Consider the following 15,356-nt stretch of genomic DNA (forward strand, 5'->3'; position numbering starts at 1 on the left):
CCCCTCAGCCCCGCCCCTCCCTCACCGCCCTCCCCTCCCGGTCGCAGCCGTTTGACGAACGGGATTTATTAAATCCAATTATTCAATGCGCGCAGCCCCGGCGACAGCGTCCCGGCCCCGCGGGGATTCCACCCATGCCCCCCGCGCCAGCCGTGCGAGGAGGCTGGTGCGAGGGCGGGTGGAGGGGGAGGCTTTCAGTGCGGCTTGCGCAGGGAATGAGGGATCAGGGAGCGGGGTCGGGAATGGGTCGGGGAAGGTGAGGGTCGGTGGAACATCCCACAGCGGGTATTTCCACCGATTGCCCCGAAACCTACGAAGGAAACACCCCGTAAATTATTCATGCAAGGCCAACAAGCGGTTTTAATCCTGGCTTTGGCTCTTCTGCCTGTTGATTCCGGATGGATGTTTCCTCCTCTTCTTTGCTGACTGGTGGTAGTCCGTGATCTCCACAAACCGTCTGCGGAGGTTGTAGCCCTGCCGCAGTGATCTACCCTGTTCTCTCCGCCTTTGCAGCGGTTCCTTCTGAGCAGCTCTGGGTGCAGGAGCTCTCTGGCAGCTTCTTGTGGAGGGTTCTGAAGCCGTGCCGTCCTGGGGAGCGTGGTCACGTCCTGGAGGGCTGGTTCTCCTCCTTTTCCTCCCTGTTGAGTTGTCATAATCGGTGCTGCTGACAAACCAGCTGCCCCACTGCAGGGATCTGCTCTGGGCCTCCTCCGTGGCACTCTTCCTCTGGCAGCAAGTCCGTGTGGTCCTGTCGGGCAGCCCCTGTGGTCCCGCAGAACCCGCCTGCTTGCTGCTGCCCTCACACTCACTCGGGAGGGAGTGGGCATGGGGTGGTGTCAGTGAGGAAGCTGCCATTTCTCTCATTTTCAAATCAGAGCATCTGGAGAAAAAAAAAAAAGTGACCTCTGTTTAGGGCATTCCTTGCAGACTCCTCTGAGGTTCAGTAATTTTCTTGGGGCGGTTTCCACAACAGAGGGAAGACTTTACCAAAGTCGCCAACGGGAAATTCGACTGGGGTCTTCCCACCAGGTCTGCCCTTATCAGAGCAAGTCCTCATCTCTATACCCTCTATGGCCTCCAGTTCACAGAATCCTAGAAAGGTTTGGTTTGGAAGGGTCTTTCCAAACCCCCTACCATGAGCAGGGACATCTTCTACTACACCAGGTTGCTCCAAGCCATCCTTCCAGGGGTGGGGCAGCCACAGCTTCCCTGGGCAACCTATTTCAGTACCTTACCACCCTGACAGTGAAGGATTTCTTTCTAATATCTAATCTAAATCTTCTCTCTTTCACTTTGAAATTTTTACCTCTTGTCCTATCACTATATTCCCTGAGAAAGAGTCCCTCCCCATCTTTCCTGGAAGCCCCTTTAAGTCCTCTTCTCTATGTGAGCCAGTTTCAGAGGGCAGAAAGGGAGCAGTTCACGTAGGGCAGCAAGCCTAAAACCCAGCAAGGGAAGAGAAGGACTGGTGTGGGGTAGTTCAGAATTGACAGCACTGAAGGATGCAGGGAGGAATTGTCTCCTATGGCCCTTCTCACACTCAGGAGGGTGAGAAGACAAACAGCAAATCCAGGAAAAGGAAACATATTTGAACACGTGGCACTGGTTATTACCTGGCATAGAACAGCAGGTAGGCTTGCTGCCTGAGAACTGCGTGGATGCCACAGCTATCCACAGACTCATCATCCATCTTGTACCACAGTCCATTGCTGGCCTGCAAAGGAAGGCACCCACCTCTGGAGAGGAACTGCAGGGTTCCAAACCAAGAGCACACCGAAACAAATACAGTCCAGCCGCAAAATAGACCTTCTCCCCCAAAACACTAATGGGAAAGTTTGTCTTCCCCAGCACACATTTTTCCCCTTCAGGAGGGAAGCTGGTCTTTACCTTTGTGTAGCAGAAGAAGTGTCCATCCAGACAGGTGTCACCGCTGTGCACCACGACGGCGTATAAGGAGTAGAGGAGGGGTTCTCCAGCTATGTCAGACATGTATGGCAGAAGATCCAAGTACTCAGGATACTCCACAAACTACAGAGAGACCAAGTGGGTCAGAAGTTATCCTGAACTACCATATTGAAATAGCCTTCAGCACATGATGGTTTGGGTGGCAGGAAACAGTTCTCAGCCAAAGCAGCTCTGTTGGAACAGAGTCCAGGCTGGTCTTCCCACAGGAACTCTCCTCTCCCCATAAGGGAACGTGAAAAAACCCAAAATCAGCAGCTTCTGTAAGAGTGTACTGCTTTGGGGAATGTCATGCTCCAGGAAGAGCAGGTTGCCCTGCAGTTGCATACCCACCGTGCTGATCTTCTTGCCAGTGTGATCAGCAGCCCTTTCCAGACACACCGTGAAGACCTTGGGCACATGATGGACTGTAACTCTCTTAGAGATGGTAACCTCCTTCTTCTCACACCTTGAAACCAAGCACAGAGCCAAGTGCTGGAATGAACCCCATCTTGCCCCAGCAGGGCCTGACAGGCTTCTGTGTCTCATATCCTTGCAGTATTTTAAGGCTATTCCATGCCATAAGGTCATATTTAAAAAAAGCTGCACCTCATTGTTGTGCATTAAACCTGCGTGAGAACGTGATTGTCTGTGATGACATGCAGCTCCTTCACACTGGAAGTGTTAATATGCCATTAGAAATTATCTTACTTGCTACATTTGAAGCAGTTTCCTCCATCCAGCTGCTTGGGTGTGGCAAAGTCCTCCAGAGCTGCAGTGAGGGATGAGGCTGCCTGGAGAATTGAGAAATCAGTGCACTGAGCTACAGGAAATGCCCTCGCCCAAACATTTTCCAGGAGCTGACAAGAAAACCCCTGTAGCTGATGCTGAGGAGACCCACCACGACCCCGTGGGAAGTGTCCAGAAGGAGGCAGAAAGAGGGTGTGGTGCTGGACATTTCCCTCATGTCCCCGGGGTTCCTGGGGCCATCCAGAGCTTTCTCTCTGTGCCACCACTCAGCTCAGCTACTAATGGTGTGCAGGGTCATCAGCAGTGAAAACTGATTCAACCCATCAGCCTGGGAACCAGACAGGTGTGAAGGAGGGCAAAGGGAAGGAGGAGGAGAGTATGTCAAGGGCTCAGAGGGGATAATAATGCTACTTGTGCAGCTTAAAGCCAGTGCCACGGGAAGACCAGTGCCATGGCCTCTGCAGGAGGACAACATCCGTTCCCCTTCCCAGCCACGACCAAGACCTCTTGTGTTCACAGTATATGCTTTCAGGACAAATGTGTTGACTCTGAAAAGCCTTGCGATGCCTTGAAGCACAACTGCAAAACCTCTTACTTTGATATCCAAAAGGATATGCAGGAAGGCCTTGTAGGAATCAGAAACTGCTTTGCACCTCAAGCATGTGACTGGAAGGAAAATCAAGATGCTAAGTGAAGGAGGAAGTTAATTGACAGTGACAGTTTATGCCAGTCACAGGACCATGCTGTTTATCAGGTGGAAGGGCAAAAACAACACCAAGGAGAGCAATATTTGTGGAAATGTACCTCTGGATTTCAGCAGGCCCCCAAATATTTGATGAACAATGGTAGTTGTTTGAGAAGAAATGTCCAAGCTGGAAATAAATGCAAGGAAGAGAGTTATAGGGTTTCCTAGCACATCAAGGAGTCCAACAGGCTTGGGAACATCGAAGAGGTTATTTACTTATGCTTACTTGCTGCTTCCACTCAGACAGGCTCTCTGCATGGCCTTGAGAGCACAGCATAAGAACTCAAAGGCGTCTCCGGCCGTGTCAGGCTCAAATTCTTCTCCTATGACTAAGAAAGAAGTTAATGGTTCTCCCCTGCAAGAAGGGGATAGGACCTGTTGAAGCGCCTGAAATGACTTACGTTTGAGGTCCTTGATGACAGCCCTAGGCCAGATGGCACTGGCTGAGGAACGCAGGACCTTCCTGACATGTGCTTCCATGATGCACATCATGCAGAAGCCTTGCTGAAAACCTGAAGAGGAAGGGAGGGAAGTTCCTCAGGTTAGCAAATCACACCTAGTGATGGGAAACCTAATGGAGATCTTGGAGTTCTAAGAACAGTCTTCACTCCTCCTGTCCCAAGGTGCCAATGTCCCAACGAGCCCAGGACATTTTAGTGCACAGAAAATGTTCTTCAGAGGGAGGCTAAGCTGGCACAAGTTTTCAGTGCAATGAGCCAAGAGGGTTTAACTTGCAGGGACAGAGACACGGGGCTGGAAAGAGGTGCCCTCCTGAAGATGGGCACACCTCAATAGGACAAGCATCTTCTAGCTCATGTTCAAAGGACACAACCCCGTGGGGCTGCCAAAGAAGGGTTGCTCTTCTCCTGAATGCAATTCCAGGTTCTGGGGATCCTTGGGATGTGCTCAAGAGATTTACGAGGAGCTGTTCCTAGAAGTACTCACACAACCTGCTGTGCTCACGGGAGAGCAGGTAGTTGGCCAGAGGGGGGGTGTATGTCAGGCACTGCAGGATGACGTTGATGTAGCAGGTACTGCCCAGGTTGCGGAGTCCCGGCCCAGGTCTCTGTCTTTGCTGCCAGTCCATGCAAATCTCCTCTGGGGGAAAGGGGATCCTTTGTGCCGGAGTCATTCCCTTGGCAATGACTGCAAGGAAATTACATTTGAAGAGATTTGACAGTGTTGTTGCTTGAAAGCATATTCAGATCTTGAGTTCTCTGTAGGAGCACCGAGGACAACAGCTCTAACCTCAACCCAGAAACATTGGGAAAGCCTAACACCCCACTAACATCTACTGGCAGGGAAACAATTTTGGAAAACAGTCTGTTCCACTGCTTAGTCTGCCAAAAGTCCAACAAAGCAACACTGATTTCTGGCCCTCAGGCTACCTCCCTTTCCCTCTAGAGCCTTGGATTATCAGGCCAAGTCTTCCCTTTTCCTGACTGTAATGTGAGGAAGGCAAGGAAGCACCGAGCAGAGACCCTGTGTGTGACAGCTCTTTCTGTGAGCAATGTCCTCTTTCAAAGTCTTGTGTGCAGTGGCAGAATGACCAAATGCATTTTCTTGTGTCTAAGCAAGACCACCTGCGTCAGTCTGGCTGCTCTCAGGAAGTGCCCAAGATCTCACTCTGGGTTGTCAGCCCGTTGATGCTCAGGGATGAAGCATGAAGGGATGTCTGTGAATATCTGTGGGCATTCACAAAGTTCAAGCCTGATGGTAAAACTGATACTCACAGGACTTGTTTCCTGTTGTGAGTGTTGCTCCTCTCACAAACAGATGGAAAAGCTCTGGATAACAAAGGATGTCAGATCCTCCTTCCAGAAAGATCAGATCAGCACTAATCCCATTGCCTATTGGGAAAGAATATAATTGTAGCTCAACACTTAAAAAACCCCAAATGTGACCCACAGAACAGCTTCAGCTGTAAAAAGGGTTTCATTGGTGCTTGTAGCTGCTGCCAAAGACAAAGAGTGCTTGGAAAAATGCAGGCACACAAGCAGCAAAGAAAGGAGCTGGGTTATCTTGAAGGCCAGCTCAGTCCAACTGGCTTTTGCTGGCCTGCTTCTCAGGATACCAGGCATTGGGCAGGTGAAGTCCAAGTTGCTGGACAGGTGCCACATCTCTGCCCCTTTGTGACGTGAGGCTGCAAGGGGCCATGTCACCTTGTGTCCACAGAACCCTGTGGCTGCCACAGCCTGGGCACCTCTCACACCTGGAAGTCACTGGACCTCCCCTGGCAAAGGTCTGTTCACCCATCAGCAGAGCTCCTGCCTCTCCCAGGAGCTGCAGCAGCTGGAGGAGTTGAAGGCTGCTGAGGGCTGTGAGCCTGGTCACTGCTTTGGTTGGCACACTCAGTGTTCTGGGGGCTTCTCCTTCATTCTTCCCAGGTACTGGAATGTGTCCTTGAGGCTTGTGTCCAAATCACTTGGGCTCTTATGGTTCATTTCCAATGAACTTTCTCTGCCCTCAAGGTCGGCTTCAGGCTGACCCTGAACTAGCAGGAACACCGTCAGCAACTGTGCTGGGTGCCAGGCCCCCACCCAGCTGCTCTCTCACCCTGGCTTGCTCATCTCGCTAAAAAAGCTCCAGGATTCTTTGGAATCCGCCTGTCAGGAGAGCGTGTTGGAATCCACAGCCTCATTTTAGGGTGTAAACTCCTCACTGAGGGCTCAAAGCCTTATGTTTTTCATGTCCAAAACCTCGTTTGGAAGGTGCAAAAACCGATTTCTAGGGTGTAAAATCCCATTTTTAAGGCCATACCTTTAGTATCCACATATTTTAGTAACCATAGTCCTTTCTTAGGATGTAACAGTTTCATTGTTAGGGCCCAGGAACTCCTGATTTAAATCCAGACCCCCTTTGGCACAAACCCAAGACTCATCTGAAGGGCTCAGAGTGTCATTTTGAAGGCCACAAGTCCTACTTGGAAGGTCCAAAGCTTCATCTGTAGGGTCCAAAGACTCATTTGTGGAGAGCAAAGCCTTCCTTAGAGAGCCCAAGGTCATTCTTGGGCCCAAACCCAAAGAATGGCCAACCTCAAAGGATGCTTCAGTACCACAAACTGTCTTTGCCCCCCTGCAAAGCTCTGGAGGCTTAAAAGAAGGCTTTGAACCTGCCAGTTTGCAAACTAAGCCCTAAAGAGGAAGTTTTGGTCCCAGAGGGAGAGTCTGTGGAAGCTAAAAAGGGAGTTTGGACCCAAAAGAATGACTCTTTGGACTCTCTAAAAAAAGGCTTAGGACTCTATAAATGAGCCTTTACCCTACAAATGAAACTTTGGACCTTACAAATCAGGTACTACAGGTAATAAAGGTAATATAAGATGGGTTGGAAGACAAGAAATTAGGATTTTGGCCCTAAAATGGAAGCTTTAGGGACAAAATAATTAATAGGTGAGATACTGCAAATGGCCCTTTAGACCCTGCAAAGGAGGTGAACCTACTGGTTCCTCTCCCATCCCAAGAAACGAAGCTTTAGGCTGCCCAGGGAAGGTAAATGCCAGCAACAGCTTCCTGTCCTGGTTCCTTTTGTGTGGAAACAATCCCCGGGCATGTTCAATTTTGGACCTCGGCTCCTAATTTCTGAGGTGGTTTCCTGAGAGTGGAGCGGGATCTTTTGGGGTGGGTTTCTTGCTTTCTGAGCAGAGCAAAGGGAACTGCAAGCCAGTGCTCCACAGCCAAGGGGACCTCCCACTTCTCTGGGTGGATGAGGAGGATACAGGTGCTGTCCCACCTTGTGCAGCAAGAGCTGTTGTTGGACGTAGCCAGCCACTGTGTCCCAGGCAGCCATTTGCTCTGGAAAGCAAAGGAAAAACCAAGTTTCACTCTGCATCTGCTGGCTCTCAACCCTCCAACACCCCTGGGCATTGGCACTGGGCACTGCTGTCCCCAGCCCCACGTGGAGATACCCTCGGGGTGGCTGCAGTCCCACTGCAATCCCCCAACACTGCAGTGGTGGGTCCTGGGGACACTCCTGGGGGGGCTGCAGGTCTCTGCACCTCCAGGGGTGATGCTGGGCATCACAAAGGTGGGCTCTGCCCCCTCCCACAAGCCCATCTTGGTCTGCCTCACACTGGTGGGTTAATCCTCAGCGGCGACAGCCACGACAGACGTTCTGCAGCCCTTAAAAATCCAAAACTCCCCGTTTCAAATGTCCCAGCTGGGAGGTAGAAATACCACAGCTTGCCCCAAAAAGCTGTTGAAGCTGAGCCACCTGCAGCCAGACTGCTTGGGCTGGCACAGGGGACACCCACACTGTCACAGAGGAGGAAGGATGAGCGCTCTCACCCTGCTCTCAGGACCTACTTTACTCATAAGTGTGTGAGGAAACGGGGCTTGACCCTTCAGAGAAGGCTTTGAGCTGCCCAAACTGCAGGTGGAATCCTAAAGATGGGGCTTTGGTCCCTGACAGGGAGGCTTTGGGAACTAAAAAGGAAGGTTTGGGGCCAAAAATGAGCCTTTGGGTTGTATAAATAAGGCTTTGGACCTCAGGCCTTAAAAATGATGCTGTGGGCCCTCTAAATCGGTCTTTGAACTTTAAAAGTGTAAACCTTGGCACTTATAAATGAGGTTTTGTAGTCTAGAAACAGGATTTTGGACTTTAAATTGACTATTTGTTCTCCCGGATGTGCGCTTTGGTGATTTAAAATGTATTTTGGTCTCCATACTTTTGAGGATTGCATCGTATAACTGGGGTTTGTGCTTGAAAAACTTGGGGATGAGTCTGAAAAATGATCCTTTGGATCTTGAAATTGTGGTTTGGGCTCTACATTTTTTTTTAATAGTTTATTTGTTTGTCGTTGAGATTGTTTGTCACAGATTCTGACCCGAAGAATGAGGGGGTTTTGACTGAAAATTGGTGTTATCAACCCTGTTCTCAGCACAAATCCAAGGCACATCCCCCATACAAGCTACTGTGAAGAAATTTAACTTTATCCCAGCCCAAACTGGGGTACAGTTTGGTTTCCAATAACTAATAGGAATCACTTATGGATTAAATTTCTTGTTTTCACGGGTCAACAGCTGGCAACCCTTGCTCTTTCCTCTACAGCTAATATGCAAAAGCCCCATATCAGGGATTTAAGAATACATGCCACATACCCCCCACCCCACCCCCACCTCTCCCAAATGCAAGAAATAGTCAAACATTGACAATCAGACTCTTCTGAGATGGGAACAAATTATAACTTTATTTATAATAATATATAGTTATTACAATGTGTACTTGTAATTACTATAAACTCAATAAAAGCAAACCCCTACAATAGGGAATGTCTTCATGTAGAGAAAACAGGATCTGCAACTTGGCTCTCAGCAAAATCAACCCCAAACCCAATAGAATGATCTTAAAAATCACTGTTTTTGGAGTTTGAACCCCACGTCCCAGCAGGCCTAAAAATGTAAGTCTGCTTTGGGACAGATACATTAAAATCTAACCCCTCTACAACAAAAATTAACAACAGCTTTAACAAGATAGAGTCTGACTGCCTCTGTAAACTAATATCCATACAAAAAGTTCACACACTGACACCCCTCAGAAGGAATCCAATGCTTCATACTCATGTAGCTTCTCCTCTGCTGGCAGCTGTGACTGCTCCAGCCAGGACTCTGCTACCACTGAGGAGTTCTTCAGGGTGTTAGCATTGGAGTATTCTGGAAACACCACAAATGCAGAAAAAAACATTAGTTAGTTCATAAGAATGGATGTTAATGTGTAATTACGTGGCACTTCAGAGAACTGCTTTACAGATCTAAAAGCCAAATTTTATGTGTGACTTTGAGCTTTTTCCACCTCAACACACTAACAACACCTTTCAAGAAACCTTCAGGATTGATAACCAAACAAAGGCAGCAAAATTATTCTCACTTTTTTAAATAGCTTGAATGCCAAGAGGAAAATGGTCTCAAAAGTCAGTAAAGGAGTCTCCTAATGCAGGAGGTTCTCTCCTGATCTGTCTTAAGTTGCTTTTGCTTCTATTAGGCTACAAAACCAGTAGATCTTTGGAGAAAAACAAACCTCTGCAAAGTCTCACTTGCATAATCCAGATTAAAGTCTGACTTGCTCATCCTGCAACAAAAAGGCACTTGGCTACAACATGAAAACGTTGTGCCAGTGCTCTGGGCCCACTGCATTGTAACCTCATGTCACAGAACCATGGAACCATAGAATGATGGAATCATCATGGAATCACTGAACCACAAAGTCACAGAAAAAAAATCTCCTGAGTTGGAAGGGACCCATCTGGGTCATCAAGACCAACTCCTGGCCCTGCACAGGACACACCAACAATCCCACCCTGTCCCCCAGAGCGTTGTCCAAACACTCCTGGAGCTCTGGCAGCCTTGGGGCCGTGACCAGTGCCCTGGGGAGCCTGGTCAGTGCCCCACCACCCTCTGGGGGAAGAGCTTTTCCTGATATCCAACCTAAACCTCCTCTGACACAGCTTCATGCCATTCCCTCAGGTCCTATCTCTGCTCACCAAAGAGAACATCAACTTCGTGGATTCCCAAATCCTGCACCAAGTCCTGTGCTCCATCCCTAGAGTAAATTCTGGGCTGTTTCCTGACAGCACCCAGACTTACCCAGGGGATTTCCATTAGACACAGAGCTTAAAATATCTTTTAAAAGTGTAGTGCAAACACAAGAGAGCTCGATGATGGGTGGGAGCTGGCATGGACAGTGTCCTTCTGCAGAGGCCATGGCAGTGGGCTCCATGTAGGTGCTAGGGTTGAGCTGGACAAGCACACATCATCCTCTCTGCATGCTGATGCACTCTGATCCTCCTTCTGTGCTCCCTCAACACACATCTGATCCCAGGCTGGTGGGTTGGTTTGTTTTCATCGTGAGTGACTCTGCACACCTTCAGTAGCTGAACTGTGTGGTGCCACAGAGATGCAGCTTTCGATGGCCTCAGGAATCCCTGGCAAATAAGGAAACACTGGAAGTTGTTTCTCCCTGCTGGTGGGAACATGCACTGGGGTTCTGCTGTCACAGGAGCTGGGGTTGTACTCCTGGTGGGGTGCAGCTCCCTTGGCTGAGTCTTATGGTTCCTCTCTTGGCCCCTCGATGGGGGCTCTGCCTTTCTCCCACCCAGGCTGTGCTGCCAGCTCTTGGGAAATGGGGATACAGAAGGTGCGTGGTTTTACCACAGCCCACAAGTTCCCCTCAACCCACCAGGGCAGTTTTCTTGCAGTTAAAGGTTTTAAAACAACCCAGCAAAGAAATTTTCCAAGAGTACCTCCCCAGGGAAAGCTCAGGATTGAGCTCTCATTTCTGTGTGGGTTGTGTCTATCCTCAGCCAGGCACACAGTAGCTTTCAGACAAGGAATGAGACTGTTCCAGGCAGAAGGGAATAACAGGATTCAAACTCCTGGTTTTTTAAAGGCAATTATGTGAAAATGTGAAGTTGGATTTCCGGGCTCTCCTCTAGTCTGAATCTTGCAACATTTTTTGTTGAGGCATAAAAATGAAGTGGGGGAAGCAGATCTTCCTCACCCTCAGCTCATTTTATGACCACCTCAACCCCCTCTCAGAAGCCAAGGCCAATGCTGGCACCATTGGGCACGTTTAGGTCCTGCCCATTTCCACTCCAGAAGCCAATGGAATTATTTTCCCCTGCTTCTGCAGGTCCTAGGGGGAAAAACAACTTGAGTAGCAAGATGAGCAGGATCCAGTGCAGGGCCACAACCATTTGCTGCTGGGGCAATGCCTCTGTGTGCACACAAAGGCTGCAGTTGACTTAATTGTTGAAATAAAGTTGAGACTTTTCCAAGGAGATGGTGGTGTAGCAGTGCGGTCAAAGCAAGGGCAGGAGATGGGTTTGGCTGCTCAGGAAGCCACAGCTCCCTTCCCACAGCTGGGGATGCTGATAGTGGGCTGGGCAGCCCCCTGCTATAGCTGCCCCGGAGCAGTGCCTGGGCTGTGGGCAGGAGGAGGCAGAGCAGCAGGAGAGCAAACGCTGGAAGATCCGCAGGTGAGTCACAGTGTCCACAGGGGTGCCACGTCAAGGAAGCCACATCTGTGCATGGGAATCTCTTTTCGGATGATTTGTGCTCCTACCTCGTGAATCCAAATCCAGCAGAGGGCTCAGCTGAGGTCAGGTAAGAGCATATTCAGGGAGTCTCTTTGACCACACGGTTTGTCCGGGTTGGGCTGGGACAAGAACACTGCAGAGCCGTGGCTTTTGAAAGGGTGAGGACAGAAATGCTACCCGAGGGGAGGAGGCACTGGCAATGAGTCCCATGAGTCAGGTTCTGATCCCCCTACAGAGGAGAGCAAGGTGAGCAAAAGGGCAGAAATGTCATCTCCTACTGTCCTCCAAGAACAAGGTGATGGGGTGGGTGCTGTCAGTAGGTGTGAGATTCATCCCTCCCTTCCACCCTCCTAGGGAGGAGCTGTGGAGCTCAGAGGGTCCCAGGGGGTCTGTCAGGGGATGCCAACTGCTGCAAATGGTGCTTGCACAGGAAGAAAGGCAGTGTGTAGGTGCATGCCCACCCATACTCATGCCCCTCGGCTCTCCCACTCCAGGCCATGCAAGTCCCTGCCCTGCTCCTGCTCACCCTTGTGGCCCTGATGCCCCCAGCCCAGGCCTGCCCCTCGGAGATGAACAAGGTCAAGGACCTCCTGGAGGTGAACTGCACAGGGAAGGCTCTCAGCACAGTGCCCCCAGACCTGCCTGCAGACACGGGCATCCTGCTGCTCAGTGACAATCGCCTGCTGTCCCTCTCCACCGCCGCCTTCCTGCCCCTCACCCAGCTGCAGGACCTCGACCTGTCCTTCAACGGGCTGGTGACTCTGCACACCGGGGACCCGCTGCCATCCCTGAAGGAGCTGATCCTGTCCCACAACAACCTGGGAACCCTGCCCGACCTGCAGGGCCTGCCTGCGCTGACCCGCCTGGCCGTGGCCAACAACAGCCTGGTGACACTGGCCCCAGGGGCTTTCCGCACCGTGCCACAGCTGCAGGACCTGGACCTGAGAGGGAACCGGCTGAGGACACTGCCCCAGGAGGCCTTTGCAGGGCTGAGGGCACTCAAGGACTTGGACCTCTCAGACAACCTCCTGGAGAAGCTCCCCAAGGAGCTGCTGCAGGATCTGCAAAGGCTGGAGACCCTCTGGCTCTCGGGGAACCTCCTGCGCACCCTGCCCACCAACTTCTTCCCTGAGGGGCACCTCTTCATGTACGTGTTCCTCACCAAGAACCCCTGGCACTGCGACTGTGACCTGCGCTACCTGCGGGCCTGGATCCGGCAGAACGACGGCAGCGTTTACCATCCGGAGCGGGGCCTGCAGGAGACCAAGGTGGAGGTGGCCCCCAGGAAGGTGCTGTGCCACAGCCCTGCTGAGCACCAGCATAAACCTGTCATGGACTTCCAGCCCGACTGCGGCGACATGGGGGATGGAGATGTGGGCGGAGAGGATGACTATAATTATGGGGAAGAAACAGCAGAGAAAACTGCCTTGACCAGCTTACCCCCACCCATCCCCGAAGAGCACACTACCATGCCCCATGCTGTTACCCAGCCTCCCCTCCCTACCACCAGACCTTCCTTGAGCACCCCTTGTACCTCCACTCTTGCCCCAAGCACTTTGCTTGTGGTGCCCAAAAGCACCAGAGCTCCCAGCACCACCACTCCTGGACCAACCAGTCCTACCATCATACCCACACAGAGCCCCAGCACTGCCACTCTCACTGCTGCTCTTACCAGCCCCCTGCACAGACCCACCACCCCTGTCTCTGCCACCTCACTGCCTACCCCTATGAGCAGCAACCCTCCCAGCAACAGTGGCCTGCCCCAAACCACCCTCGCTGACAGTACTACCTCTGCCACTCTCATGGCATCCACTGGCACGTTTCTCACCAACTCCACAGCAGTGCCTTTGACTGCCACGCTAGAGCCCTCTTCCACTGTTAGATCTTCATCTCCTGCTTCCATGTCAGCCACCACCATGCTTTCCAGTCGTGCCCCAACAGCACCAGCTCCCCTGGACACCACACGTGTCACCCAACCCGCCCATTCCCCCCCAGCTGCACCTCCTCCCCTCTGCCCGTGCTCCATCCCAGGACAGGCAGCACCGGTGCTGCCTCTGCAGGCAGGTGGGGAGGGTCCACAGTGGGGGCAGTGGCTGCTGAGGCACTGCTGCCTCCTGCACTGGGTGCTCTACCTGGTTTCCTTGGCTCTGCTGGTCCTGACCATGCTGGCTCTAGCAGGCTGGCTGGCTTGGATGTGCCTGGTGGGACAACCCTTCTGGCACCAGTCCCTGCAGACCCAAGAGGTGCAGTATCCCCTGCTGGGGTGGAAGGACTCAGCAGAAAGCCCCGTGATGCATCTCAGCAGCTTCAAAAGCCCCCTCCAGCGCCCCACGTTCTGCACCATCAAGGAAGTAGAGCTGTGCCCTGAGGTCACCTACTGCACAATTAAAGATCTGGGCATACAGCGCAGTCCTCCTGCAGGTTCCTCCTTCTGCACCACAAAGGAGCTGTGGGTCCACCACAGTCCTCCTTCAGCCAAGCCTTTCTCCAGGAACCTGGTGGTCAGAGACCTCAGCTTCCTGAGGACCCTGTCTGCTTACAGCCTGGACAGGGGTGTCAGTGCCATGGGTCATGTCAGAGTGAAATATGCTGGCAACACCATGTAAGTGCTTCTGTATGCTCAGAGAAAGAGATGCAGGGTTGTGGCTCTGCTTCATGTGTGCTTGTTTTACGTGGGAAAGATCTGCTTGCCCAGAGGGAAGCTATCCAGCTCCTTCCTCTAGTATTCTCCAGCAGCCTGAGGTTTCTAGAGCTAAAATAATTACTTGGGTATTTGGCAGAGGAAGATAATGTCCTAAATTGGTCAGTGATAGTCTGGGGCTGCCAATGCCTGGTTTCAGGGTGAGGGAGGGCAAGCAGAGCTTCTGTTGTGCTCTGTGTCTCAACTGCTTCTGTCCAAATGATGCATGCAAAGATGTGCTATGATTCCCACTCAGTGCCACGTTCTTAATCACATAATAAATATTCTGTGCTTGAATTTCAAAGGAGTGCTGGTTTTATTTCATTGGACCTGCCACAGTCCTGGCAGGGCACAGTGAATGACAAATTTGCCTTCAGTACTTGGAATAGTGAAGACAGAGAGGAAAAGTCCATGGAATCATAGAATCATCGAATATCCTGAGTTGGAAGGGACCGCCAAGGATCAAGTCCAACTCTTGGCCCTGCCTGGGACACCCCAACAATCCCACCCTGTGCCTGAGAGCATTGTCCAAACACTCCTTGAGCTTTGGCAGCCTTGTGGCCATGACCACTGTCCTAGGGAGCCTGTTCCAGTGCCCAAACACCCTCTGAGGGAAGAACCTTCTCCTAATATCCATCCCAGCCTCCTCTGATGCTGCTCCAGCCACTCTCCAGGGTTCTGTCACTGGCCACAGAGAGCAGAGCTCAGTGCCTGCCCCCCCTCCTCTTGTGAGCAAGTTGCAGACCCCAATGAGGTCTCCCCTCAGTGTCTTCCAGTGTCCACCTCTTGCTGAACAAGCCAAGTGCCCTCAACTGCTACTCATGCCCTTCCCCTCTAGACCCTTCCCCATCTCTGTGGCCTCCTTTGAATGCTCTCTCATAGCTTTAGATTCTTGTATTTTGGCATCCAAAACTACACACTTATACCTGGATTCCTGATTTTTGCCCCAAACGTGTGATTCTTCCCTGTAGTGCTGAATCACATGGGAAAAGCCTCCTACTGGCAGGTAATTAGTTAAGGAAGGTGTTTGTGCCTCTGCATGACCCACTATGGGAATAGGACCCAAATGGGAGAGTAGGATGGGAGGCTTTGGAGGGCAACAGATGTGACTTGTAAGGGATCACATTAGGACAAGGCATTCAGAAACTGGCATAACTTTGTGACCAACTGTGCAGATGTCACATAAACATTTTGGGAGGTGTGAAAAAGAG

General features: G+C 51.3%; 2 protein-coding genes across 3 annotated transcripts; one reads left to right on the top strand and one right to left on the bottom strand.

Moving 5' to 3' along the window:
* Nucleotides 1–352: 352 nt before the first annotated feature.
* On the bottom strand, nucleotides 353–9,478 carry LOC108506568 (ubiquitin carboxyl-terminal hydrolase 42-like). 2 transcript variants are annotated; one of them, XM_017833728.1, is made up of 14 exons: nucleotides 9,449–9,478; nucleotides 8,963–9,084; nucleotides 7,166–7,227; nucleotides 5,170–5,286; nucleotides 4,382–4,582; nucleotides 3,838–3,948; nucleotides 3,663–3,765; nucleotides 3,496–3,563; nucleotides 3,287–3,357; nucleotides 2,653–2,735; nucleotides 2,296–2,410; nucleotides 1,888–2,028; nucleotides 1,614–1,714; nucleotides 353–880 (listed from the first exon to the last, which is right to left on the bottom strand). In XM_017833728.1, exons 2-14 carry the CDS (start codon nucleotides 8,992–8,994, stop codon nucleotides 361–363), a joined length of 1,725 nt encoding a protein of 574 aa, XP_017689217.1. In that variant the 5' UTR covers nucleotides 8,995–9,084; nucleotides 9,449–9,478; the 3' UTR covers nucleotides 353–360. The 2 variants fall into 2 exon arrangements, with proteins under 2 accessions (XP_017689217.1, XP_017689216.1); XM_017833727.1 differs by having other exon boundaries at nucleotides 8,957–9,084.
* Nucleotides 9,479–11,197: 1,719 nt separating this feature from the next.
* LOC108506567 (platelet glycoprotein Ib alpha chain-like) lies at nucleotides 11,198–14,355 on the top strand. The gene is made up of 2 exons (XM_017833726.1): nucleotides 11,198–11,532; nucleotides 11,960–14,355. The coding sequence occupies exon 2, from the start codon at nucleotides 11,963–11,965 to the stop codon at nucleotides 14,069–14,071; it is 2,109 nt and encodes a 702-aa protein (XP_017689215.1). The 5' UTR covers nucleotides 11,198–11,532; nucleotides 11,960–11,962; the 3' UTR covers nucleotides 14,072–14,355.
* The last annotated feature ends 1,001 nt before the right edge of the window (nucleotides 14,356–15,356 follow it).

Source organism: Lepidothrix coronata, unplaced genomic scaffold, assembly GCF_001604755.1.
Source record: "Lepidothrix coronata isolate B3197 unplaced genomic scaffold, Lepidothrix_coronata-1.0 Scaffold219, whole genome shotgun sequence".
Taxonomy (NCBI): domain Eukaryota; kingdom Metazoa; phylum Chordata; class Aves; order Passeriformes; family Pipridae; genus Lepidothrix; species Lepidothrix coronata.

Bases quoted from the DNA above. Each gene is read 5' to 3' on its own strand.
- LOC108506567 (XM_017833726.1), top strand. From the start codon at position 11,963: ATGCAAGTCCCTGCCCTGCTCCTGCTCACCCTTGTGGCCCTGATGCCC.
- LOC108506568 (XM_017833727.1), bottom strand. From the start codon at position 8,994: ATGAGTATGAAGCATTGGATTCCTTCTGAGGGGTGTCA. The intron at 5,287-7,165 runs GTGGGACAGCAC...CTTTCCCAATAG, and splicing joins AACAGCTCTTGCTGCACAAG to GCAATGGGATTAGTGCTGAT. The intron at 3,949-4,381 runs GTGAGTACTTCT...CTTCCTCTTCAG, and splicing joins CCGTGAGCACAGCAGGTTGT to GTTTTCAGCAAGGCTTCTGC.